This window comes from Protopterus annectens, chromosome 6.part0 (assembly GCF_019279795.1).
Source record: "Protopterus annectens isolate FY-2018-M chromosome 6.part0, PAN1.0, whole genome shotgun sequence".
Taxonomy (NCBI): domain Eukaryota; kingdom Metazoa; phylum Chordata; order Ceratodontiformes; family Protopteridae; genus Protopterus; species Protopterus annectens.
Window position 1 is genome coordinate 633,130,115 of NC_056737.1, and position 27,101 is coordinate 633,157,215.

At 45.8% G+C, this 27,101-nt stretch overlaps 1 protein-coding gene across 1 annotated transcript in view; it reads left to right on the top strand.

The window, feature by feature from the left end:
- Positions 1–27,101, top strand: part of TMX1 (thioredoxin related transmembrane protein 1) — a 369,569-nt gene that overhangs the window by 37,775 nt on the left and 304,693 nt on the right. The window contains exon 2 of the mRNA XM_044074320.1: positions 7,134–7,249. Coding sequence (XP_043930255.1) covers positions 7,134–7,249 — 116 coding nt within the window. The remainder of the gene's footprint in view (positions 1–7,133; positions 7,250–27,101) is intronic.

Below are 27,101 nucleotides of genomic sequence, written 5' to 3' on the forward strand. Positions count from 1 at the left end.
CGTTGTTGGGTGTTGCTTTTGTGCTAGGTTCAATAAGCGCACTATTAAGCGAAGGTTAGATTGTGCCAGGTTGGTCTTTGGGAAGTGGTGCAATTATAACATGCCGTCGGATGCTCCGGCCGCTTCTTCGAAGAAACGCAAAGACAAGGCAGCTAAGCCCAGGCAAGAAGAGTCGTCCGTACCAGACGTCGGTTCTTTAGAGGCGTCAGTGGAACCGGTGGTTCCGCCGGAGGCTTCTCTGGAGGCCCAGGGGGAGACTTTGTTATTGCAGGATGTGGTCTCTCAGGAGGCAGGTCAGGCTGAAGGGGCTTCTCAGGTTACTGTACTCCCCTCCCTTCCTAGGGTGGTTAGGCCCTCTCCTTCTGTTTCTAAGGCTTCTCCCAGAGGCAGGCCAGGTTTAGCTTCTGTTGGTGTCACTCCTAGTTCTTCAGGATCTGTGCCCAAGAAGCACATGCTTAAAATGGCAGAAGATTTAATTACTTTGATTAGAGGTTCTTTGCCCCCCCCAGATAAGAGGCCTAGGGTGGAACCAGAGTTGGGGAGTTTTGAGCAGGCTTCAGATGTTTCAGAGTCTTCGGCTGAAGACTTGCAGGAGTACTCTCCTTATTCTGATTCTGATCAGATGATTCCACTCCTTCTGCTTCTCCTCCAGAGGATTTTTCTTTTTCAGAAACTCTTCATTCCATGAGGGAACATTTTAAGTGGGAAGGTCAGGACTTCTCTGACTCCAGGAAAAGGCTTAGGGAATTTTTGCTTTTACCCTAGCATAGGCCTTTGGCTGTACCTCCTGTTCTGGATGTTGTGGAAGATGTGTTTGCGGAGGCTTCACTTAATCCTGATTCTTTGCCTCCTGCTCCTGTTAAACCGGATAGGTATTATAGGGTGCCTGAGGCTCATAAATATCTTTATAAGAGTCCTAGGGCGGACCCAGAAACTGTTAGTCAGGGACCTAAGGGTGTCAAGGCCTCTGTTGTAAAAAATCCGGTTCCTCCAGATAAAGAGGCCAGAGCTTTGGATAGATGGGGAAAGAAAGTCTATACTTCTTCCACCTTAGCTATGAGGGCTTTGAATTGCCAGTTTCACATGTTGAAATATCAAAACTATCTTCTTTCTCAACTGAAGTCTAAGGTAGATGCTCTGGCAGAAGGCATTGAGTGTAAGGAACTACAAGATTTGGTACATGTCTCTGAACAGGTGGGTAAGCATTCTTTACAATGTGGTTTTGATGCTATACAGGCCTCGTCTAGGGTGGCTGCCACTGGGTCAGTTCTTCATGAGCACGCCTGGTTGAGGATCAGAATTTGTCTGAACATGTTAAGACAAGGATTTTGGATGCTCCTTTACAGTCTGATGTGTTGTTTGGTTCACCTGTGGAGTCAGTCTTGAAGAAAATGGAAGACAAGGCTAAGTCTGTGCAGACTGTTAAAGATTTTTTTGCAAGTCCAGCCTCCGAAGTTTAGTAGGAATTGGCCTGCTAAGGGGTGGACGTACCCTTCTTATGATTCACAGTCTAAGGGTAGATCTAGACGTGGTAGGGGCAGAGCTCAGAGCTCCATCAGACCTAGAACAGGGAGTTCTCCTGCACAATCTTCAGGTGAGGGCAGGGGCCAGTCCTTTCGTAAACAGGCCCAATGACCTACCTTTTCAGCTGCCGGATCCTTCTTGCCTGGCAGCACCTTTGAGAGGAAGGTTGGCACTCTTCAAGGAAAATTGGAGTTTGATTACCCAAGACAGATGGGTATTGGATATCATACACCGAGGTTACAGGTTTTATTTCCATACCTTGCCTCCTTTCAAAGGCATGCCGGACGTTCCTCCTCAGCAAAGACTAGAGGCTCACAAACAAATTTCTCTGCTGCTCCAAATAGGGGCCATACAGCGGTCCCTCTGCCAGAAGTGGGCCTAGGATTTTATTCTCGCCTGTTCCTAGTACCAAAGAAGGGGAACACGTGGAGACCAATTTTGGATTTATCTATCCTCAACACTTATCTGGACATTCCGAAGTTCAAAATGTTGACGTTACAACAGCTTTTACCTGTGCTGGGCAAAGATCACTGGATGGTGACTCTGGATCTCAAGGAGGCTTACCTTCATGTTCCTATCAGGCTAAGTTGCAGGAAGTATCTGCGTTTTCGGCTGGGACTTCTCATTATCAGTTCTCTGCATTGCCCTTTGGCTTATCTACTGCGCCCAGAGTGTTCACGAAGGTTCTGGCTCCAGTGATAGCTTTCTTCAGGCTAAGAGGAATACAGATCTATCCTTATTTGGACGATTGCCTGATTCTGGCTCAAGGAAAGAATGAGCGTCTTCATCATTTACACTATGTGATAGCAGTGCTAAGATGCCTGGGGTATTCTGTGAACGAAATAATATCCAGTCTAGTACCCTCTCAGGACATGTGCTTTCTGGGTGTGAGACTGAATACAGCATCCCAGATGGCCTTTTTGACCCCGGACAAACAAAAGAATCTTTCTCTTTACTTCCATCAATTGTCTCATCAGTCCAGGCTGACTGCAAGGACAGTCCTTCAAGCCTTGGGGTTCATGGCATCTTGTATTCTGGTGCTTCCCAATGCCAAACTGCATATGAGGAAGCTACAATGGTATCTCAAAAACGTATGGACACAGCACTGCCAAGATATGGACACTGTCATTCAGATAATACCTTGCATTCAAAAGGAATTTTTGTGGTGGGCTCAGGAATGTCACCTAAACAAGGGACTCTCTGTGACCCGGCCAGAGGCGAGTCAGATTCTAATGACAGATGCCTCAGACAAAGCTTGGGGAGCTCAACTAAATGGAAAGTGGATACAAGACACGTGGCCTGCCAGACTTCTACATCTACATATCAATTTGAAGGAGATGTTAGCAGTCCAATTTGCATTAATAGCTTTCAAGGATTTACTTCTTCCAGGGCAGGTGTTGATTCTAACAGACAACACAACTGTCATGTGGTACATCAACAAGCAAGGCGGAACACATTCTTATCCTCTATGCAGACAAGCAATGATTTTGTGGGAGACTGCTCTCAGTTTACAGCTAAATCTTCAGGCAAGGTTTCTGCCGGGAGCACAGAACTCCTTAGCAGATGTGTTAAGCAGACGAATTATGGATCCCCACGAGTGGAAATTGGATCCTCATGTATTTCAGAAATTGACAGTGTCATGGGGAACTCCAGACCTAGATCTGTTCGCTTCTCCACTAAACTACCAGCTGCCAAAGTTTTGCACAAAAAGGTTTCATCCCACAGCTTGTTAAGTGGATGCTCTTTCATTCAATTGGAGCAATCTTCATGTGTATGCCTTTCCACCTCTGCCTCTCCTCCCAAAGGTACTTCTGAAGGTCAGACAGGACAAGCCAAAGATGATTTTAATAGCTCCAGATTGGCCTCGACAGCACTGGTACCCACTACTGAGAAGTCTGGTACGGGAGCCTCCATGGCCTTTGCCTTCGATTCCACACCTGCTGTCTCAGGAGAACAGTCATTTACTCACTGTCAAACTTCACTCTCTTCACCTAACAACTTGGCATATTCTGTTTTAAACCCTGGAGGGTCTCAGCTTCCACAGCAAGTTTTGAATGTTATTTTGGAGGCCAGAAGGCCTAGTACAAGGAAAGTATACGCAGATAAATGGAAGAGATTTTTATTTTGGAGTGCAGCAAAGGCATTTGATGTTTCTAAGCCTAATTTAAGTGTGGCTCTGCAATATCTTACTGAGTTACTGGACAAAGGTTTGTCCTTCTCTTCTATTAAGGTTCATGCTGCAGCAATTTCTGCTCACTATGACTGTGACCCACCATTGTTTTCTCATCCTTTGTTTAAGCAATTCCTTAGAGGGGCAAAGAATATAAGACCCCCACGGAGAGCTCCTACTCCTGCTTGGGATCTCAATTTTGTGTTGGAGAAACTCACTCTACAACCTTTTGAGTCTGCAGCTACTGCCGAGTTGAAATATTTATCATGGAAGACTGCTTTTTTGTTAGCCATTACCTCTGCGAGAAGGGTTTCTGAATTACAGGCCCTTATGGCAGTTGAACCTTTCTTAATTTTCCATAAGGATAGGGTATCTTTGCGTACTAATCCTTCCTTTATGCCTTAAGTGGTTTCTAGTGTGGCTTTAAACCAAACTATTCATTTGCCTACTTTTTATGCAAACCCCAAAATAAAGGGAGAAGATTTTGCACACTTTGGATATACACAGGCAGTTGCGATATTATTTGAGCAGAACTAAAGGGTTCAGGCAGTCTCAGCAGTTATTTGTTTCTTTTGCTTTGGGTTCTCAGGGCAAGCCTGTGTCAAAACAAACTATTTCTAAGTGGATTGGGTTTTGTATTGCTTTCTGTTATTCCCATCATGGTAAGGAGATTCCAGCTGGGATTAGGCCTCATTCCACTAGGGCTACTGCCACTTCTACAGCTCTTTTAAGGGGGGTGGCAACTAAAGATATTTTGGAGGCAGCTACTTGGAGTTCAGTGCATACTTTCTCTAAGCATTATCACCTTCCACTTTACTCTAAATCGAGGGCTGGTTTTGCCACTGCAATTTTACAAGGCATTTTGGCAGCTCCTTCTGCTTTATAAGTTTGCCATCCTCCCTTATCTCTGCTTTGGGATTCTACCCAAGTGTAAGGACTGCAGCAATGTGAGATGAAGAACATAGTACAGTTTTGTACCTACCATAAATGTAGATGTTCGAAGATCCACATTGCTGCAGTCCAGTTTACCCTCCCTCCTTCCCCTCTGTAGTTAGAGGCGGTTGTGTGGTGTGGGTTGTACATTTTGTGAATATTGTATGTATTGTACATATGGTTAGTACAAGGGTGGTTGGTTGTTTTTGGCTGTCTTTTGGTTTTGACCTTTCTGTTTAGGGTCTTCTGACATCTGGGGCAAGAAAAGACTGAGGATATGACGTCGGTCATGCGCATTTGTACCCTGACGTCCTGATGTCAGTCTTAAGTGCCATGACCGACGTCAGCCTAATACTTTGATATTCGGGCCGACCGAGGACAGCGGACTACCCAAGTGTAAGGACTGCAGCAATGTGGATCTTCGAACATCTACATTTATGGTAGGTACAAAACTGTACTTTTTCTTCCCTAACTATCAGAACAAAGGGGAGTACAAACTTCATTTGTTAGATGTTCATAGGCAGTTATGGTTTTATTTACACAGAACAACGGTCTTCCGCAAGTCTGATCAGCTATTTGTCTCTCTTGCTGAACCCTTCTTGGGTAAGCCTGTATCGAAGGTGACTCGGGCCAGATGGATTTCAAATTGCATTTTGTTCATATATAAACTGTCTGGCCTGCCAGAACCTACTGGGGTTCATGCTCACTCTACCCATTCTTTGGCTACATCATCTGCATTCTGGTCAAGAATTCCCTTGGATGACATTTGTTCTGTGGCTACTTGGGCATACCCTTTTATCTCTCACTATAAATTGGATTTAGTGTCTAGACAACCCTCCCTCCTTCCCCCTAACCTGGTTCTTTGGTTTCGTGATCACTAGGATGGTTTATCCAGGTCATTTGTTAATCCTTAGGTTAGGATTCTCCAGGTTGTTGCTTTGTCATGGTGAGATTATGTAGATGGGCAAACGCGATCTGGGGATTGGAAGGAGGTGGCAGGGCATTATGGGTAAGAGCTTGGAGCTCGGATCTCTAGCTTGGAAAGCTGCCAGCTCGGATCCCAATCCGATACCCACAGGTTGCTGACAAATGAAGTTACCTACTCAGATGGAACGTTATGGTGAGTACATAACGTCTTTATATAGCTCTGCGTGTATGTGTACATTGTGTGCACGCGCGTGTGTATGCGTACCCGCATGTATGCATATGTGTGTGCATGTATGTGTGCGCATGCATACTTGTATATAATATATATATATATATATATATATATATATATATATATATATATAAAAGTATATGGAATAGCTGTCTGCATACGTGTGTGTGTGTGTGTGTTGTATGTATATGTATGTATATATATATATATATATATATATATATATATATATATATATATATATAATAATTTTTTTTTGTGTGTGTGCATTCATATATAGATAGCTGTTCGCCAGAATGCCACTTTGACAAACTAATGTAGACCCATATAATTTATTTATATATATATATATATATATATATATATATATATATATATATATATATATCTATGACACACAATAATAATTAAGCATTGCTCTGTGTGTTACATTTCATTTACATTTCTGTATTTTTGTTTGTGTGTGTCCACAATTAAGTTTAATTACATAGTTTTTAGTTTTTGCTTTACGGATCTTGAAGTTCTTTTGGAGTCCAGCATCTTTTGTAGCTTGCTCCATACTCTGTTTTGTGGCTACCATCTGTGGCAAGGGCAACTGAGGTAGCACAGCTGTGTTAATTAGACTAAACAGCAAGACTGGGCTGTTTAGGACCAGGGGCACATCTGTAGTTTTAATGTAATAAACGAAATGTGATATTCGTGAAACTTCTTGGTGCTGTACTCGTGCAGCAGCTTTCTTTTAATCTCTTCCTGTAATATCCCCTTATGAATCAGCCATACTTTGACTTGGGGGTAAAGGTTTGTTTTTTTCTAATTAAAGGCCACTAATTTTGATGGGATCAGTTGTAGTACTTGATTGTGAATTGTAAGATTGATTGATGCTATGGAATGATCATTGCAGCCATGGAATAGTGTTGCAGTAGTATTACTCAAATGTTGTAGAGTTTAGAAGTGTCGTTGATGCTAGAAAAAAATGGCAAGTGATTTAGTATCTGTCATTCAAACTGTGTAGCAGGAGTTTTACCGTTTTAGTTTTTAGCATAACATTTTATTTTGTTCCATTAGCCTTGGCATGTTGATACATGGAACTGTTTTTGCCTTGTAGTCGTAGGTTCATAAAGAAGTACTAGGCTAGTTGCTCTTGTAGGCCATTTTACCCATGCGTGGTATAAGGTATAATGTACTACCAATGGACACAGGCAGCTCTTGAATACATCAGTAATAAAAAAAAAAAAAACACTGGTGGTTAAGTAATAATTGCATTAGCAATATGTTTAATTAACTCATGATAGGAAGCTCTGGTTGTCTTGCTGTTAATTTTTATACCATATATTTTGTTTTGTACAGCTATGCACCATGGTGTCCTGCGTGTCAAAGTCTCCAGCCAGAGTGGAATGAATTTGCAGACTGGGGAGAAGATCTAGATGTCAGCATTGCTAAAGTGGATGTTACAGAACAACCAGGTAAAATTGTAATGTAATTTGGTACCAGTAGCTGTCATACTGAGGGTCAACTTTTCTGTTTTATTTTTTTCTCATTTTGTGTTTGCATTATTAATTTTTTTCTGTATATTCCACAGTTGCCAGGACAGTAAACTTGATAAGAATAAGTAGGAAATGTAAATTTGTTTTTCTTTCTTTTGAACTAAGCTTTTGCTTATAAAATGCCGTCGGAGACTCCGACTTCACAGTTAGATAAAAAGCGTAAGGAAAAGGACCGACACTCGCGGTTTCGGCCGAAACCACGGTTAAGCCAACCGCGAGTGTCTCTGTTTCGGCTGAAACAGAGTCCTCTGTTTTTCCTTCGGCCGAAAGCATACCTCCTACAGCCGAGGCCTCACACAGCATGGCTGAATCTCTCCTGCTGTAGCAGGCACCCAGGATTTATCAGATACTATTCCTTTAGACATATCTACTCCTGCACGTGGAGCTGCTAGGCCCCCTGCATCCATGTCTATCCAGGCTTTCTCTAGGGCTAAAGCAGCTAAATCTTCTAAGGCCTTGCCTGCTAAAACCCCCTCACACAGGCCTAGCTCTAGTTCCCAAATGCTCAGCCTGGCAGAGGATCTCATTTCTTTGATCAGGGGATCCCAACCTCACCCTGACGGGGCCTCTCATCCCCCTCCAGAGAAGAGGCCTAGAGCAGAGCCCCCTGAACCAGTTTCTACGGATTATTCCTCTGATGATTCAGAAAACTCAAATCCTCCAGAAGGCCCTTATTCTCCATATGAGGATTCTGACGCAGAAGACTCCATTCCTTCTGCCTCTCCTCCTGAGGAATTTTCTTTTGGGGAAACCTTGCATGCTATGAGGGAACAATTTCAATGGCAGGGCCAGGATTTTTCAGATTCTAGGAAACGGCTAAGGACCTTTTACATTTGCCACAGCATAGGCTTTTAGCCATTCCTCCAGTACTAACAGTTGTGGATGATGCATTCAATGATGCTTGTACTGCCCCTGACTCTCTTCCCCCGGCCCCTGCTAAGCCCGACAGATACTACAGGGTCCCGGACACACATTATCACCTGTATAAGGCTCCTATTGCAGATCCTGAAACTATTTCTCAAGGCCCCAAAGCTGTAGCAACTGCCAAAAACCCCCTCCCCTCTGAAAGAGAATCTAGAGCATTAGAGAGATGGGGTAAAAAAGTTTATACTTCTACTACTCTTTCGGCTAGGGCTTTAAAACTGTCAATTCCACATGATTCAGTATCAGGAATTTTTGTTAGATCAGCTAAATAAAAAACTATCCTCTCCTGAACCTATAGACCGTAAGTCCCTTCAGGATTTGGTACATAACACTCAGCAGGTCAGTAATCATTCCTTAAAATGCGGCTATGATGCACTGGAGGCTTCCTTTAGATCAGCTATGACTGGTACAGTGATCAGAAGGCATGCATGGTTAAAAGAGCAATCCTTACCAGACCATGTAAAGTCAAAGCTCCTAGATGCTCCCATGGAGAAACTCAGTTTGTTTGGCTCCCCTGCACAGCAAGTGTTAAAGAAGGTGGAGGAAAAAGCAAAATCTGTCCAAACAGTCAAGGATTTCTTACAGGTCCAGCCTCCTAGGTTTAGTAGAAATTGGCCTTCGAAGAATTGGTCCTTTCCAGACTCCACCAGAGCACAGAGAGGCAGAAATAGGCTCAAGAGGCAGAGGTCAATCCAGAGGTGCCTACAGGGGCGTCAGTGGCAGCCTAACAACCAGAGAAGTACTGCCACAGATCCAGCTACTACCACTTCCACAGGACAGTCACAGTGACTTGGCTCTGATACCGCCTACCAGGGAACAACTGGAAGCACCCTTAGGTGGAAAGCTAGCCTTATTTTCAGTAAACTGGCATTACATTACAGGAGACAAATGGATTTTACAGACAATAGACAAAGGTTACAGGTTTCACTTCCATACTCTACCAAGGAAGAGAGGAATGCCAAACCCACCACCAAACCAAAAGACAAACGCTCTAGGACAAATCAACCACTTACTAAGGATGAGAGCTATAGAAAAGGTACCGGCTATGGAACAAGGACAAGGATTTTATTCCAGACATTTCCTGGTGCCAAGAAAAGAAAACCAATGGAGGCCTATTCTCGACCTGTCCGCTCTCAACACATATCTCATTGTTCCAAAATTCAAAATGCTGACCCTACAGCAACTTCTTCCCATGCTGGGCAAGGAGTCTTGGCTGGTGACTCTAGATCTCAAGGAGGCATACCTGCACATCCCTATTCGACCAGATTGCAGAAGATACCTCGGATTTCTTGCAGGATCAGAGCATTATCAATTCTCAACATTGCCCTTTGGCTTATCTACTGCGCCCAGAGTATTTACGAAATGCCTGGCATCAGTAATTGCTCATTGCAGGCTTCAGGGAATTCAAATTTATCCATACCTGGATGACTGCCTGATACAAGCGGACAACAAGATCAAATTAACAAAAGATTTGGAAAAGGTTATTCACCTATTGCAGGCCTTGGGATACACAGTCAACATAAAAAAGTAAAGGCTGGTACCATCCCAAAGGATTACATTCTTGGGTGCAGAACCGGACACATCAAATCAAATGGCGTTTCTCACAGCAGAAAAGCAAAAACTACCGCTCTATTTCAAGGCATTAACAACGCAGAACCAGCTTACAGCAAGGAAAGTCCTGCAAGCCCTGGGTTACATGGCATCCTGCATAATATTGATCCCACATGCCAGACTACATATGAGGAAGTTGCAATGGTACCTAAGGAATTTATGGTGTCAGCACAAGCACAGCCTAGAAACCCAAATTCCAATAATTCCATGCCTGAAACAAGAATTCCTGTGGTGGGCTCAGGCCTGTTAGTTGAACAAAGGACTGCCTTTCCACAGCCCTCACCCAAGCCAGACTATCACCACGGACGCCTCAGACCTCGGTTGGGGGGCACACATGGCAGACAAGTGTATACAAGGCCTATGGACACGGGACCAGCTGAACCTACACATAAATCAAAAAGAGATGCTGGCAGTGAAACAGGCAATTCAGACATTCAGACCGTTTCTTCAACAAGGTCATTTGCTAATAAGGACGGACAACACCACAGTTATGTGGTATATCAACAAGCAGGGAGGCACACATTCATATCCTCTATGCCGGATGGCAATGGACCTGTGGAATGTGGCCCTGAACCTCAACATTCAGCTCCAGGCCATATTTGTGCCAGGAAAAGAAAATATACTAGCAGACACCTTAAGCAGAACTACCACGGATGCCCACGAATGGATGCTGCATCCGGACATCTTCAAATCCATTACAAAGAAATGGGGGCTACCAGAAATAGACCTGTTCGCATCCCCACACAACCACCAATTGAGAAAATTCTGCACAAGGACATACCACCCACTTGCGTGGAAGGTGGACTCCCTATCCTTCAGTTGGGAAAACCTAACAGCATATGCATTCCCACCTCTTCCTTTGATGCACAAAGTGCTACTGAAGATCAAAGAAGATCACCCAAGGATCATACTGATAGCTCCAGACTGGCCGAGGCAGCATTGGTACCCGCTTCTGAGAAGTATGTCTCTGGCACACGCATGGCCTCTACCTCTAGTTCCTTTGCTGCTAACACAGAACAACTTCAAGATCCTGCATCCAAACTTGAAAACACTGCAGCTAGCTGCTTGGAATCTTACATAAAACAAAATAACCCAGATTTATCTCAGAGGGTTAAAGACATTATCCTGGAGGCTCGCAGACCCTCCACAAGGAAGACTTATTCAGCAAAATGGAAAAGATACCTCATTTGGAGTGCAGCAAAAGGAGAAAATGTATCATTGGCAAACATAGCTAACATCCTGGAATATTTAGCAGAACTTTTCCACAATGGCCTGTCTTACTCCTCCATCAAGATTCATGCATCAGCAATTTCAGCAGAATACAACATGGATCCTTCAGTCTTCTCTCATCTTCTACTCAGGCAGTTTCTGAGAGGAATTAAAAATGTAAAGCCTCCAAGGAAGCCACCTCTGCCTACATGGGACCTGAACTTTGTGCTAGAAAAGTTAACACTTCCCCCTTTTGAACCAGCAGCAACAGCAGAATTACAGTTCTTATCTTGGAAAACTGCTTTCCTGCTTGCAATCACTTCAGCAAGAAGGGTTTCTGAATTACAGGCATTAATGGCAGTACAGCCCTTCCTTATCTTCCATCAGGATAGAGTGTCCTTGAGAACTAACACTACTTTTATGCCAAAGGTGGTCTCCAGGGTATCATTGAACCAAGCAATCCACCTACCAACATTCTTCCCCAACCCCCACAGAACAGGGGGGAAAGACTGCTGCATACCTTGGATGTACACAGGCAATTGCGCTATTACCTGGACAGAACCAAGAACAATAGAAAAACTGACCAGCTTCTGGTAGCATATGCAGCAGGAATGGAAGGAAAAGCAATTTCAAAACAGACAATCTCAAAATGGATAGGAAATTGCATTAGATTTTGTTACTCCTTTCATGGAAAGACAACTCCAGAAAACATCAGACCTCACTCCACAAGGGCTACAGCCACTACTACAGCTTTCTTACGAGGAGTGGCTACCAAAGACATTTTAGAGGCTGCTACTTGGAGCTCCGTGCATACATTTGCCAAGCATTATAATCTGCCTATATACTCCAGATCCCGAGCAGGTTTTGCCACTGCTGTTTTGCAAGGGATCTTAACTACACCATAATCTTCTTAGTGCCTCCTCCCCCAGTTTGGCTATGGTATTCTACCCATTTGTTAGGACTGCAGATGCATCCTTGAAGGACATAGTACAGTTTTGTACCTACCATAAATGTAGATGTCCGAGAGGTATGCATCTGCAGTCAGGATTACCCACCCTCCTTCCCCTCTGTGGTACTCCTACGGTATTTGCCCATCTTGTAGCTAGCTGGGGGAATCTATTATGGTGTATTTGTTTGTATATATGTACATACATGTTCATTTTTGTTTGCTCTCTACTGTTTGGAATCATTTGCATTTATCCAAATTTAGCCTTCCTAGAGGGCACCTGGCATCTGGGGCAAGAAACACTGAGGAAAATGGTGTCGGCTGATGCCTTTATACCCAATTGACAGCAGCTATGACGTCGGGTGAAGTGCGACATCAGCCGAGGCCAGACCCAGACTTTGGAATCCGGCGACCGAAGGGCTGCCTGAGGCAGGACAACCCATTTGTTAGGACTGCAGATACATACCTCTCGGACATCTACATTTGTGGTAGGTACAAAACTGTACTTTTTGTTGACTGCCTTGTGACCTTTATCTATTTTTAAATGGAAGCACACCTTTTAACTATTATAGTTAAAAATTGTTTAAAACTACATTGTCTGTGGTGGAAAAAACGATTGATCTGAAGTAGGTACTTCATTTGTCAGCAACCTTTGGGTATCGGATCCGATCTCGGAACCGAGCCGGCAACTTGTTTCACAGCTATCAGATCAGAGCTCCTAGCTCCTCCCCTTACCTATAATCCCCTGCCAACCCTGACTGACCTTCGATCTAGTTTGCCGTGCTTAGTGAAAGCAGCTAGATTCAGAGCTCCTAGTATATGCAGATAACTTTTCAACTTATTGTACTTATTGTTGTAATTTTTTAGTAAAAGGTTGAGTGTGTTAGGTTCCCTTTTATTTTAGCCTTAGAATCTTGTATTTTTTGTTAGTGTAATTTCCTCCCCTCCCCTCGCTGGTGCGTAGTGTTTGTGTGGGTCGGTGTGCGTTTGGGGCCTTGTGTGAGTGAGTTTGCTTTTTTTTTTTGTAGTATAATGTCAGAGGCCCCAAAACCGATCTTCTCTAAATGCACCGAGTGTGGCCATAAGCTTTTACCGGTGAATGGCCACACTGTGTTCAGTGCCTTGGGGTTGAACACCTGTCCTCAGGGTGTGTTATCTGCGCAGGGTTCAACCCCAGGGCACTGAAAGAGCAGAGGTCGAAGCTGATCCTGGCGGGACTTTTGCCCCCGGATTCTGGCCTCACCACAGTCCTTGGTGGTGGCCACTCCTGCCTTTCTCCCCCCGGCCGGGACTCAACTCCTGCTACGGCACCAGAGGAGAGGGACGCCAGGAGGGAGAAAGAGGGAGAAGCACCACAAGCGGGCCGAGGCCTCCGCTTCGGCCCCCCCCCCAGCTAAGCGGGCTTCTCCCTCCATGGCTTCCAAGTCGTCGTCTCCTCGGCTCCGGTCCCCATGCTTCTCACTGGGACACGAGGAGGAGGAGACCAGATCTCCGTCGGTCATCGAGGCGGCACTCCCGGCCCGCCTTGGGGGCCTCGTCGAGATCCACTTATAGCCTGTCAGATGCAGACTTGGACCGAATGAAGCGAAGGTTCATCCAGGCCCAGCTGCAGATGGGAGTGCTCCCACCCCCCCCCCCCATTCAGGGGGGAGCTCAACGCCTTTTTTTGCCCCGATAGCTCCTTCTCCAACCCGCTTCCCGCAGCGTTGGAGCCGGTGGTGGGTCGGCGCCCACAGTGCTTGGTACTTCGGCTCCAACCTTTCCCTCGAGTTTGTCGGGTCCGTCCTTGTCTGATCCGAGCTCTCGGAGCTGTGGGCTGAGCTTCAGATCCGAGGGATTCAGTGTGCCTTCGGCTCCATCCAGGTCGGAGCAAACGGGTCCTTCGGATCTGATGGTCTCGGCTCTGGTTCCAATCCCCCCATATGATCTGAGTGGGAGTCGGCGCTTGGATCTGAGAGAGAGCGACTCTCCCTCTGCCTTTGATGCGGTGGAGAGGGCTCTGTTGAGTGCGTCCGGACCTCCGGTCCTTGCCTCGGCCCCATCCTGCACTCCCTCTCAGCTGGGTCTGGCTTTCATTACCCGGCCACAGGGACAGCCTGCTTCGATGTCTCAGGTCGTTCCTTTGGAACAAGATGTTGCTGGTGAGACTTCCTCGGACAGCCCCCAGAGGATGTTCCTCATAAGCGGAAGTGTAAGAGGAGGCACGTGGACTCCCCTGAATCCTTAACAGAAGACACGGACATGGATGAAGGGGAAGGCTCCCCAAGGTCACCCCCCGAGGATGTCTCCTTCGGAGACATCATGGAAATGCTCAGGATTGGGGGGGGGGGGTCTGCCCCCCAAGGCTTCCGACGAGTCCGTGTTCCTGGAGGCATTCGAAGCAGGCCCATCTACCTCTTGGGTGTCCCCTCCGCCCGACCCCCTGGTGGACCTTATTACCACCAGGGCATGGAAGGAGCCGGACTCTGTGGAGCCAGTTCCCAAATGCCCAAATAGGATTCTGAGCCCCCCTTCAGAGAGGTCCCACTGGAGCAAGGGTTCCCCTGTAGATGCCATGTTGGTGGCGGCAGCCACTAAGAGGGAGTTAGCTCAGGAGAGCCCCTCGGTCCATCCACTGAGCAAAGAGTCCCGCTCGATGGATCACCTAGGGAAGCGGGTCTTTAGTTCAGCGACCTTTTCAGTAAGGTCCCTGAACTACATGGCACACATTATTAGGATGCAGCAAGACCTTATCAAAGAGTACGCTGCTCCCCCCCCGGAGTCCATGTCGGCGGAGGACAAACAATTGTACTCCACTCGCATGGCCACTCTAAGATCTATATCGAATACCTCTATGTGACTTTTGTCCCATGCCACAGAGGGAGCCCCTAGAGCCAGCGGAGCAGGCCTAGTCATGAGATGCCAGGCCTGGCTCCGACATTGTGACTTCGCAGAACCCTTCAAGGTGTCATTTATGAATGCCCCTTTTGATGGTTCTGCCTTATTTGACAAGACAGTTTGCGAGACTTTAGTCCAGAGCGAAAAGGACGGGAAGATGTCTGCCGTCTGAGTCCGCTTCTCTGCTCCCCAGAGGTCCTTCTCTAAGAGCCAAAAGGGACAGAAGATGTGGTTCTGGAAATCGCAACATTCCCAGCCTGCTCTGGACAACCAGTCCTTCCGTGGCAGAGGACGACAGGGAGGACGCCGCCCTAGAGGCAGAGGGGGCCCGAAGAATTTTGGGTCCAGAGAAACCTTCTCTGATCGGCCCACACAGCAACCCTGAGGGGATGCCCGACTGCTCCACTCTGGGGGCAGTCGGGGGGGGGGGCGTTTCTCGAGGCACCTGGCAGCTTGGGAGTCCATCACATCAGATCGCTGGGTGCTTCGTATCCTATCCAGAGGTTACCAAATTCCCCTGTATCATGTCCCCAAACTCAGAAATCTCCCCGATGTACCCACCCGATCAGAGGGAGGTAGCAGCTGCAGAAATTCAGCAGCTCCTAGAAAAAAGAGCCATCCAACCCGTCCCCCCAGACCAGCGCGGATTAGGTTTTTACTCCAGGTTCTTTCTGGTGCCAAAAAGACGGGGGACTTGAGGCCAATTCTCGACCTCTCCCTTTTGAACCTGTCAGTAACCAAACAAAAATTCCGGATGGTCACTCTTCAATCCATCCTCCCCCTATTGCAGGAGAACGACTGGATGTGCTCAATAGACCTCAAGGATGTGTACTACCACATTCTGATGGACAGACGATCTAGGAGGGTCCTCCACTTCTGGCTGGGAGCCAGTCACTACCAGTTCAGGGTCCTTCCCTTTGGCCTCCCCACAGCCCCCAGGGTGTTTACCAAAGTATTAGCAGTGATAGAGGCCCACCTGAGACTCCAGGGAATGCAGGTTTTTCCATACCTGGACGACTGGCTCCTGACCGCCCTGACAAGGCATCTACTTTGCTCAGCCAGGGACTACTTCCTCCGGCTTGCTCCCCAGCTGGGCATCACCATCAACAGGGAAAATCTTCTCTTGCTCCGACTCAGGTGATAGAGTTTATAGGGGCCAAGTTGGATACAAGAAACCTTCTAGCATTCTTGACTGCGGAACGACTACAAAACCTGAGGCTTCATGTGCGGGCCATCCTCCAATTAGAAGCCCCATCGGCGGAGTTGGTCCTGAGGGCTCTAGGCTCCATGGCAGCGGCGGCAATCACTCTTTTGCCATTGGCTCATCTAAATATGAGGGTCCTGCAATGGACCCTTCAAGTACAGTGGTCCTTTCTACATTACCCCCTAAGCCATCCTATTCCCCTCAGCAGGGCTCTCTTATGGTGGCTGCAATCTCCGGACCTCCATACGGGATGTCCCTTCTCCACGCCTCCTCCCCTTGCCACGGTGACCACGGACTCCTCTCGCCTCGGGTGGGTGGGGGGTATTACTCAGTCAGGACGGTCCAAGGCACGTGGAACGACGCAGAGACCTCTTTGCGTATCAATGTCCTGGAGATGAGGGCGGTGCTATTAGCGTTGCAAGCACTTCAGAACCCTGGAGATGAGGGTGGTGCTATTAGCATTGCAAGCACTTCAGAACCTTCTTCCTGTAGGAACTATTGCGATCCAGACAGACATGTCAGTTGTCTGGTACATCAACAAACAGGGGGGAACCAGGTCCTATCCTCTCTGTCGAGAGGCCATGAGAGTGTGGGAATGGGCGACCTCCACCAACCACTTTCTTATTGCAACGCACATTCCGGGACAGACCAACATTCTGGCGGACAGGCTCAGCCGCACCATCCTTTCCCCTTACAAGTGGTCTCTCAATCCCCAGGTAGCGAAGTGGATTTTTGCCGAATGGGGGCAACCCTGTTGCGATCTCTTTGCTTCTCCCTCAAATACGAAATGCAACAGTTCGCTCTAAACTTCGCTCCAATTCCCCCCCTTCGGGGAATCCCCGAGAGATGCTCTGGTGCATGCTTGGCCTCCCGGTCTACTTTATGCTTACCCACCTCTACCTCTGATGCTGAAACTCATACAGATAGCCAGTCGGTTGGGGAGCAGAATGATCCTCATTGCCCCATTCTGGCCTCGTCAAGGGTGGTTCCCTTACCTGTGGTCTCACCTGGTAAATCCTCCTTGGATTCTGGATCCCCTACCGGATCTAATATCTCATCCCCTGAATCTCCCGATCCCGAATCTGGACAACCTCAAGTTGACAGCTTGTCTGCTCCAGTTCCACTCCTAATCAGGACTCCCGGAATCTCTTCCCCAGTTAAAGCCATCCTTGTAGCAGTATATAAACCTTCCACTAGGAAGGTCTATCACAATAAGTGGAAGCGTTTCTCCATCTGGGCGGAGAATCATAACTTAGATCCCTTCACAGCGCCGTTACCGACTGTGTTGGATTTCTTTACAGGTCTGTTTCATCAGGGGGCTAGCTGCTCTACAGTCAAGGTTCAACTGGCAGCTATCTCTCATTACCATGTGGGGACATGAGTCAGGTCCCTTGATTACGACTAAATTGTGTAAAACCTTTCTAAAGGGTACCTTCCTGCTCAGACCTCCTGTCAAGGAAGTTATACCCCCTTGGGATTTATCACTAGTCCTACAGGCATTGACAGCTCCCCCTTTTGAACCAGCTGCTTTGGTTGATCTTAAGTACCTATCTTGGAAAATGGCGTTCCTTGGCGCTATTACTTCAGCGAAAAGAGTTTCTGAGCTTCAGGCCCTTTGTGTAAAACCCCCGTACTTGGCTTTTCACCAGGATAGAGTGTACCTCAGGACCAACCCCTCATTTTTTCCCAAGGTGGCTTCAGAGGCCAATATCAATCAATCCATTAACCTGCCAGTCTTCTTTCCTAAGTATCAGAACAAAAGAGAATACAAACTGCATTCGTTAGATGTGCATAGACAACTGCACTTTTACATTCACAGGACTGCTGGTCATAGACAATCCGACCAGTTGTTCATCTCCTTTGTCAAATTTAACTTGGGTAAACCTGTCTCTAAGGTCACTTTATCAAGCTGGATCTCACAGTGTATTCTGGATCTCACAGTGTATTCTATCGGCCTTTGAAAGTTCTGGGAGGCCCGCACCTCAGGGAGTTCGTGCACACTCTACTCGCTCTATATCTACCTCCACTGCCTTTAGGTCTAGAGTGTCTTTAGATGATATTTGCTCCGCAGCCACTGGGGCCTCATCTCATACCTTTATCAACCATTATAAGCTGGACGTTATCTCCAGAGGGAGAGCATCTTTTGGCTCCGCAGTGGTCCGGAATATCCTTCCATGATGGCCGCCCAAGATCCAGGTAGCTGGGGACTCTGTCCCAAAGGTTGCTGACAAATGAAGTACCTACTTCAGATTAAGAAATTATGTACTCACCATAATGTTCCATCTGAGTAGGAAACTTCATTTGTCTGCAACCATCACCCGCACTCCTTCCCCCTGACCTTCAGAAGTTTTAGTCCCTGGATGTCCTTCTTCTAGTCCCCTACAGGACGTATTTAACCTTTTTAGCTGCTTGTATGAGGGCAAACTTGATTGGAGGTCAGTCCGGGTTGGCAGGGGATTATGGGTAAGGGGAGGAGCTAGGAGCTCGGATCTGATAGCTGTGAAACAAGTTGCCGGCTCTGATCCGAGATCGGATCCGATACCCAAAGGTTGCAGACAAATGAAGTTTCCTACTCTGATGGAACATTATGGTGAGTACATAACTTCTTATTTTACTTTTTGAATCTGGGGAAAGTATTTAAAGTGCTTTTTTTTATTATTTGTTTTCCTGGGGGAAAAGTTATTTTTTGCTGTTTTTATATAGACTATTGCTGCTAAGCTTCCCTGAGAAATGAGCACCATTTTTAGCTTTATCTTGGAATGACACACTGGTTTGTAAGCTGGAATTTTTTTCAACCTCAAAAAGAAAAAGATTAAGCAGCATTTGCTATCATGGCAGGCTGGTAATTTGCTTCAGCTGCAGGTGAGTAACTCTGCTGTTGCCAAAGCTGGTTCTTCAGACCACTCCTGCTATGCTTCAGAACTCTCTTGTGTATTCAGCCACAGTGGAACAGAAGTTGGACACACCCTCTGGCTGTTAAGGTACCTTTGGTGGACGAGAGAGACACTCTAGTCAGTCTTGGGAGAAGGGGGCTGGGGGGCTGGGAATTTGCTCCAGCTTAACCTGAATGTTGTGACCATCCCTGGGGAAGTTGTTACTGGCAATGCTAGGTCTCCTTCAGTTTTTCCTGTCAGAAAAGAGACCCAAAATTAAAAACGTTCATCTTGTCAGTTACTCTGCACAACCGTATTTATTAAGCTTGTATCAGGGTTTTGTGCAGACTCCTGACCCTTCTTATAAGGGTGTTTTTGGCAAATGAAAAAGGGATTATTTCCCTGGAACAGTTCAGGAAATTGAACCGGTAAGGGAATGTGAAGGGACAGATGCATTTTTTCCCTCCTCAGGCTTCTGATTCAGATTCTGAGGAGAGAGTGGTATCTGGTTCTTCCTGTGGGAGATTATCTTTCTCTGAGGTGATTTTCAAGGATTAATATGTATTTTCAATGAAAGGATAATGAGGTCTTCAAGTCCCTCAGAAAAATATTATGATTTGTTACAGTTAGTATTTCCACCTCTCCCTACAGTTTTGTCAGCTTTGGATGTGTTTTCACAGCCTTGCAGTTTCCCTGGCAGCCTGCTGCCCTTGTATAGATTGTATAAAGTTTCTCCGTCTCGTATTGTTTTCACAGTAATCCCAGCCCTGACAGTTGTATCCTATGCAGCATATAACCCATATAGCTTATGCAGCAGTGATGATTCAAATATCTAATATTATAGTAACTTTTTTAAAACAATTGTACTTTTCTTTCATTACTGGCAGCTGTAAAGAGTTGTTGGAGTGATGATTTACCTTGTATCTATGTTAAGGAAAAATAAGAGAAATTTGTTTTTGTGCTGCTCATAAGGAAAGGCATTTAAAACCTAAAGTAAAAGGGTGAGCAGTACCAGCAAACAGATGCCTTTATAGAATACCATGAAATTTATGCTGAGAAATGTGTGTATTGTTTTGATCCTTCATTCCGTTATGCATATAGTGTTTTTTTCTTTACCCATGAGATGTCCATGTAACAAAAAGGAGAAAACTGCTTTTGGCAGGAAAAATGCAAACCTCTCTTAGCTGCAGGGTTTTAAGTTCATTCCCCTAAATTTTTTTTCTCTAAATGCTGCAGTTGCTAGTGCACAATACATTGGATGAGATTCAGAGATGTGGGACATAGTGTATACCAAGAGTCCACCTGCCATTACGAGATTTTGAAATGAGCCAGGCGAAGTAGTGATGGATCAGTGCATATAGCAAAAGCACAGATGATGCAGAGCAAGTCAGTATGTGAAGTTTGTTATTCCTACCTTTAGCATGATATTAAAAAGCATTGATGCCAACTACAGAATGTATCTGAGAAGTAAGCAGTGCGCATACAGTGCAAGGTATAAAGGTAGAGGTAGTGGGGCACTGGGCAAAATATAAGTTAATTGTACATATGTGAGCAAGGCTTACTGTGGTGTCAGGTGGAGAGTTTCTAACCCACAGTGAGTGCCTCACAAAGGTATTATGAGCTGAGAGTTCTCCCTAGAAGTCAATTTAACTATGTGATATTGATGTATATAATGGATGATCTGCATGACTTGGTAGTGAGAGGCCAGATTCCAAAATCTGAGCTCTATGTAAGTTTGCCCTGATTCTGAAAGACTTGCTGTCAGTGACTTACTTCATCGACTTAATTCAGTAAGCCTATTAGCTTACAGCAGGGGCCATATTCTAAAACCTCTTTTCTGTATAAGTGGTCACTTACATTGAGAACAAGTGTTTTGGAATAGGCCCAAGATATGTCTCATGGTGCAAATCTGGGAATCTTCTTTTCAGCTGTGGACCAGCCTACAGTCATGTGTACAATTTGTCCTTATTGGTTTCTGTCATGAATCATGAGTAGTGAACCAGGCCAGTTGATTGATGATATATAGACTGCCCTCTGTGTGCTGCAACTTTGCTGTGATTGTGAAGTACTGTAAAAACATTTTCATAGTGTTTTGTGTGTAAGTGACTGTAAACTGCAACCTGCATCTGTTTATAACAGTTGCATGTAATCTGGAACACTGATAACAAGTCCATGTATTGCACAGGTAGTAGAGAAGGAAAAAAGCTGAGGTCTTGGTTTGTTGTGGAAGGAAGATGACATTCATCACAGTCAATAGTTGGTGTGTTGTTGAGTATTTTGACACACCTAGACATAAGTTACCAGCTGCTGTGTGCAGCACCTTTGCCATCTTCCAGTGTTTTGTTCCTTCACCATATGTGAAAAGCAGTCCACTACATTAGTGTACAGCATGGCTATGCGGTATACTTTTTTCTATATGTATTTGCCCACCAATGCAGATGGATCGACCTGTCATTACAGCAAAGAGGCTGCCAGTACTTTGTGCTATGATGTATTCAGCAGTCTTATTATAGTGCCCTGTGCACCTCTTCCACCTGTGGCCAACTGCCCACTGTATAGTATACCATGTTTACTTTCCACGTTAGCAGTGTACAGAAATGTGTTGCGTGTAGACTGATTCTAACAGTTTATCATCCATCTGCACCTATATTTACTCAATGGGCATTGTGCTGCTCTTGCTGTACAAAGAAAACATTTCTGTTTTGAGTCCGGCTAAATTTGTTGCCTTTATTTTCATCCTGCGTTTGAAGTTTATTGCAAAAAAAAAAAAAAAAAAATGCATTCCAATCTCACAAAGGAATATGTAGCAGCATTGAAAAGCTGGCTATGACTGGTGTACATCAATACCTATTACACATTCACCATGAATATTCTTTATTTGTGTATAGGAAATATCTTCGATTTGAAGGTATACTGTCTTCACTTATTCCAGCACGAGCTGACAAAAACATGTTTTAAATATCTTTATAAAGTATCAAAATGTTCATGTAGTCAGTTGATAAATCTGCTTGATAGTTTGGCTGAAGTTATCCAGTCACTTTTCAGTTTTCTTGCCTTTATCATAATTTTAATATCTTCATATGTTATTACATATTCATAATTTTAATATCTTCATATCTTATTACATATTCATTAAATCCATTTATTTTGTTTTTTCAATATGCTCTTTCAAACTTTTATATATATTTCACTTGTTTCTATCATTTGTGCCTATGTGCCTGCTACCTCCAGTTGGACCCTAACACATTCATTCTTCAATGCTGGCTCTGCAGGTATGAAGGGGAGATGCATCCGGAGCGGCCATTATCCAGGCATCTATGAGATACTTTGTGTCCCTCTGCTCACATCTCTCATCTTCTGCTTTAGCTGCAACTGACGATTATGCCAGATCCAAGACTGGTCCTATTGTAACCTTACAAGTCTATCTTCAAAGCTGGAAAATGCCCTACACCAGTTTACCTTTGAAGTTGTGATGACAAATGTAAGCTGTATGGGTTATATAAAGCCCCATCTCCAGCACCTGGTGGCTGACATGGACATCTGTGTCAGTGAAGAGGCCTCATGTGCCTGCTCCTACACACTCGCCTCCTAAGAGCTACTGTACTTAAGATGGCCAACCCACATCCCCAGCCTATTTCCTTTTGGTGTATGCATGCTTTACTTGCATAGGAGCAATTGGAGGACTAGGAACAACCATTTTCTTAACCAAAGAATGGATGAGCTAGCATTAGCTGTCACTTCATCCTCTCCCCTCCTGACTGCTTCAGTGCCTGAGCACTTGAACTTTGATCTTCTTAGTCCTAGTCAGGGCTTTGTCTCTCTGCACCATGGAGCTGATCTTATCTTTTATAAAATAAACTCTGCATTTCTTACAATTGCAGAAAGTTATAACAATGTAGCCATAACCTAAACTCAGGATGTTAAGTTGTCATTCTCGCCTTCATTCTTACTGGATGGGTTCGGAGCTGATCCTCTGCTCCGACTCTGCCTATACTATAGCTCGAGAGCTATTTTTTACTGGCTCGAGGCAGCCCTATATCCCACAATACCGTGTGCTAACTCCCCAGATCTCATTTGCCGCTTCGCTGCGAGGTTGCCTTTTTTTGCTGGCTCAGGTCAGTAAAAGAAATTTCAGCAAATTCTTCCTAAACTTGAGGTTAGTTTTTTTCAGATTATTTCCCTATCGATATTGTTTTTACCTAATTACTTATTAGTAATTTTTCATTAAGCCCTACCCACCCCTTTAGTTAATTTTTATAATCTAGCCTAAGGGCTTTAGTTTTTGTTTACTCTCCCCCTTATTGTGTGTGTGAGTTGTTTTAGTCAGCCCCTTTAACTCCCCCTTGTGTGAAAGTCGACTGAGTGTGTGTGCTGACTGTGTTACTGTCTTTAGGGTAACAATGTCCAAAGACGCTAAGGTCTCGGGATTCAAGAAGTGTGACTCGTGCTGTCAGAAAATGTCTCTGACAGACTGTCACACTTCTTGCGTCTACTGCTTGGGACCTTTGCACCTGCAGGACTCTTGTTCCGTCTGCCACGGATTTAGTTAGAGTCCTGCAGGAGCGTCGTAATAAGCTTATTTTGAGGGGCTTATTGAAGCCCGATGACTCCCCGTCCAAGTCTGGCTCGGGGAAGTCGTCTAAGCCCCACAAGCCCTCTGCTCCAGTTTCTGAGTCGAGGGCTGGCGAAACTGAGATTACTCCGACATCGGCTCCAGTCGGAGCCGATGCGAGCAAGATCGTACCCGCTCTGAAACCTGTATCGGAGCCGACATCAGCTCGCAAGTGCTCTAGATCTCCTTCATTAGAGTCTGATCGGCTCCAAGATCACACCTTCTATCGGAGCGGAGTCATATGACTCATTCCTCCAGGTCGTCTAGGCTTTCCGACCACGATATTGAGAGGGTGGTTAGTAGACTCATAAAATCTCAGGCACTGGCCCAAATGCTCCAAAGCCTGTCTCGCCAGACTGTGGCTCCCTCGGTGCCGCCTTCGATTCCTCCTCCAACTCTCCAGTCGAGTTCGGAGCTGGAGTTTGTCGGAACCGTAACCTTGCCCACGTCGGAGCTGATACTTCCATCTTCGGCTCCGGCGTTGTTGGCTCAGACTTCTTCATTGGTGCTGTCCGTGAAGAAGTCTGGGCGCCGAGACTCCATTGTCTGCTCCGAGGGGGCGAGTGGCATCTGACCCTTGTCCGACCCCGCTCTCCCTCTCGGAGCGTCGGCTCTGGTTAGTTCAGCCCCGACATCATTCTCGGAGCCTTCTCTGTCTGTGCCGGTTCTGGTGTCTTCGGAGCCGGGACTGTCTTCGGTGCCTGATAGGGGGGGGCTTTCGAGGTGATGAGGAGCGTGCTGGATCCAGTATCCGCTCCAAGGTTGGGTTCTTCAGCTCCTCCCTTCACAGTGCCTGTTACGGTCTCTGGCCATCCTCTTGCAACTGATAGCAGAGATCCAACGCATAGGGTACCCACTTTGGGTGTCTCATCCTCCTCCGAGGCCTCTCCTGAAGCTTCAGGAGAGCCACCTAGGAAAAGAAAGTGCAAGAGGAAGCACGTAGACTTCCCTGAGTCTCTAACCTCGGACACTGACTTGGATGAGTCTCGGGGCTCCCCCAGATCCCCCTCTGAAGATGTCTCCTTTTCAGACATACTAGAGATCCTGAAACAGAGGGGGAATTGGTCCACACTCAAACCCTCCGAGGACGAGTCAGTTTACCTTGATGCCTTTGGATCTTGCCCTTCCACCTCCTGGGTGTCCCCCCCTTTCGATCCACTGATGGAAGTGGTGGCCAGAAAGGCATGGGCAGCTCCTGACTCCATGGAACCTACCCCTAGGAGGCCTTCAAAATTTATTTCTGCTCTAGTGGACAAGACATTTCTCACCAAAGATGTCTCGGTGGATGCTATGGTGGTAGCAGCCGCAACTAAGAAGGAATTAGCTGATCCTTCTGTACCTGTTCATCCTCCTAACAAAGATTCCAGGACCATGGACAGGTACGGTAAGTGGACATTTGCTTCAGTGACCTTTGCTATGCAATCGCTGAACTATTTGTCATTTCACCCGCCTTCAGAGAGATTTGCTCAAAGAACTGGGTGAAACTGTACAGGATCCTTCTGCTGCGGGGTATCAGGACAAGATTAACTCCCAGCTGGCTATCCTGAATTCCATTGCCAATTCCTCCATGCGGCTTATCTCTTATGCAGCCGATGGAGCGAGTAGGGCCGCAGGCACAGGTGTTGCGTTGAGACGTCATGCCTGGATGCGAGACTGTAATTTTACTGATCCCTTCAAGGCGTCCTTCACCAACACCCCCTTTGGTTCAGAATTGTTTGGACCTCAGGTGAAGAATACCCTCAGCGAACAAGAAAGACTCCACGAACTAGTGTAAACACAAAAAGCAGAAAACTGAGCCGAGAGCTAAACTAAATCTTATATAAAGACTGTTTTGAAGAACTATTTTATAAAAACTATTTTATTAGCGCTTTTGGAAGCGTCAATACCCTTCCTTCTTCAGATTTCAAACAAAAGAAAATGCAAAAAATCACAAGCAAAACTTCATTTTGAATCAGTTAAGACAGTCATGTGATAGCTATTAACATATTTTCCTACTTAACCTTAATTAACTAGGCTTTACCTTAAAATCAAATGTAACCATCTTCCAAAGAAACTTTTCGTGACCCATAAGTTGATTAAAATAATAAACATTCAACATTATAAAATTACAATCATAACGAGAGCCACATAAATAAATCAATCGAACTGTTTTCGTAAATGCAGCAGAACTAAAATCTCCTAAACATAATGAACACATATAACTTAACCTAAAACATCAAGGAAATGTTCACCTTAAAATCAACCTAATATTGTTGAAACAATGAAAACATTGGGCCTCATGGCAGCGGCGATTCCCCTTCTTCCCTTAGCCCGCTTCCACATGAGAATTCTTCAGTGGATGCTTTTCTCTCAATGGTCCTACCAAGAACTTCCTATGACTCGCAACATCTTGATAACCCCGACTTGCAAGAAACACCTTGCCTGGTGGATGGTCTCCCCCCTACTTCTTCAGGGCAGACCCTTTGTTCTCTCCCCCCCCCCTCCAGTGGCCACGGTGACAACGGATGCCTCCCTGATCAGGTGGGGGGGGGCATTATCAGGGCAGGACTGTCCAGGGCACGTGGCAACAATTAGAATGCCACCTGCACATAAATGTCCTAGAGATGAGAGCAGTGCTTTTATTGTTGCGAGCCCTTCAGGACTCTCTTCCCACGGGCACTATAGCAGTTCAAACGGACCATATGTCCATAGTGTGGTACATAAACAAGCAGGGCGGAACAAAGTCCTACCCCCTATGTCAAGAAGCACTCGGACTTTGGCAGTGGGCGATCTCCTCTCAACAGTTTCTGATAGTAACTCACATCCCTGGGAGATCCAACGGCATAGCGGACAGATTGAGCAGAACAATTCTCATGCCTCACGATCAAGCGGTAGTAGAGAGAATTTTCCAGAAGTGGGGCCAGCCTTGCTGCGACCTTTTTGCAACACCTCAAAACAGCAAGTGCCTGGACTTCTTCACTCTTCCCCCTACAAGGCCACCCCCCCAGAGACGCTCTAGTCCACGATTGGCCTTGGGGTCTTCTATACGCTTTTCCCCCTTTTCCGTTGATCCCAAAGTTAATTCAGAAAGCAACCGCATTGAGATCCAAAATGGTCCTCATTGCTCCTTACTGGCCTTGACAAGTATGGTTTCCATTCCTGCACTGATACCTTCTGGAACAGCCCTGGCATCTGGAACCATTTCCAGATCTTTTGACCCATCTGACGGGCAGGCTGCACCAGTCTCTTCAGTCCCTCAACCTCACAGCTTGGTTGCTCCACTTCCAACCATAGCCAGGCTTCCCTTCATTTCTCTTCCTGTCCGTGACATTATTCTTGCCTCCCATAAGTCTAATACCAGGAAGACTTATGCTAGCAAATGGAAGCGTTTTTCTTTCTGGGCACAAGCTAGGTCCTTAGACCCTTTTAATGTGCCAATTCACAAAGTTCTTGATTTTCTGGCAGAGCTTTTTCATGCACGTTCATCGGCAGCCACTATCATTTATCACTATCACTACCATTTCCAATTTCCACGT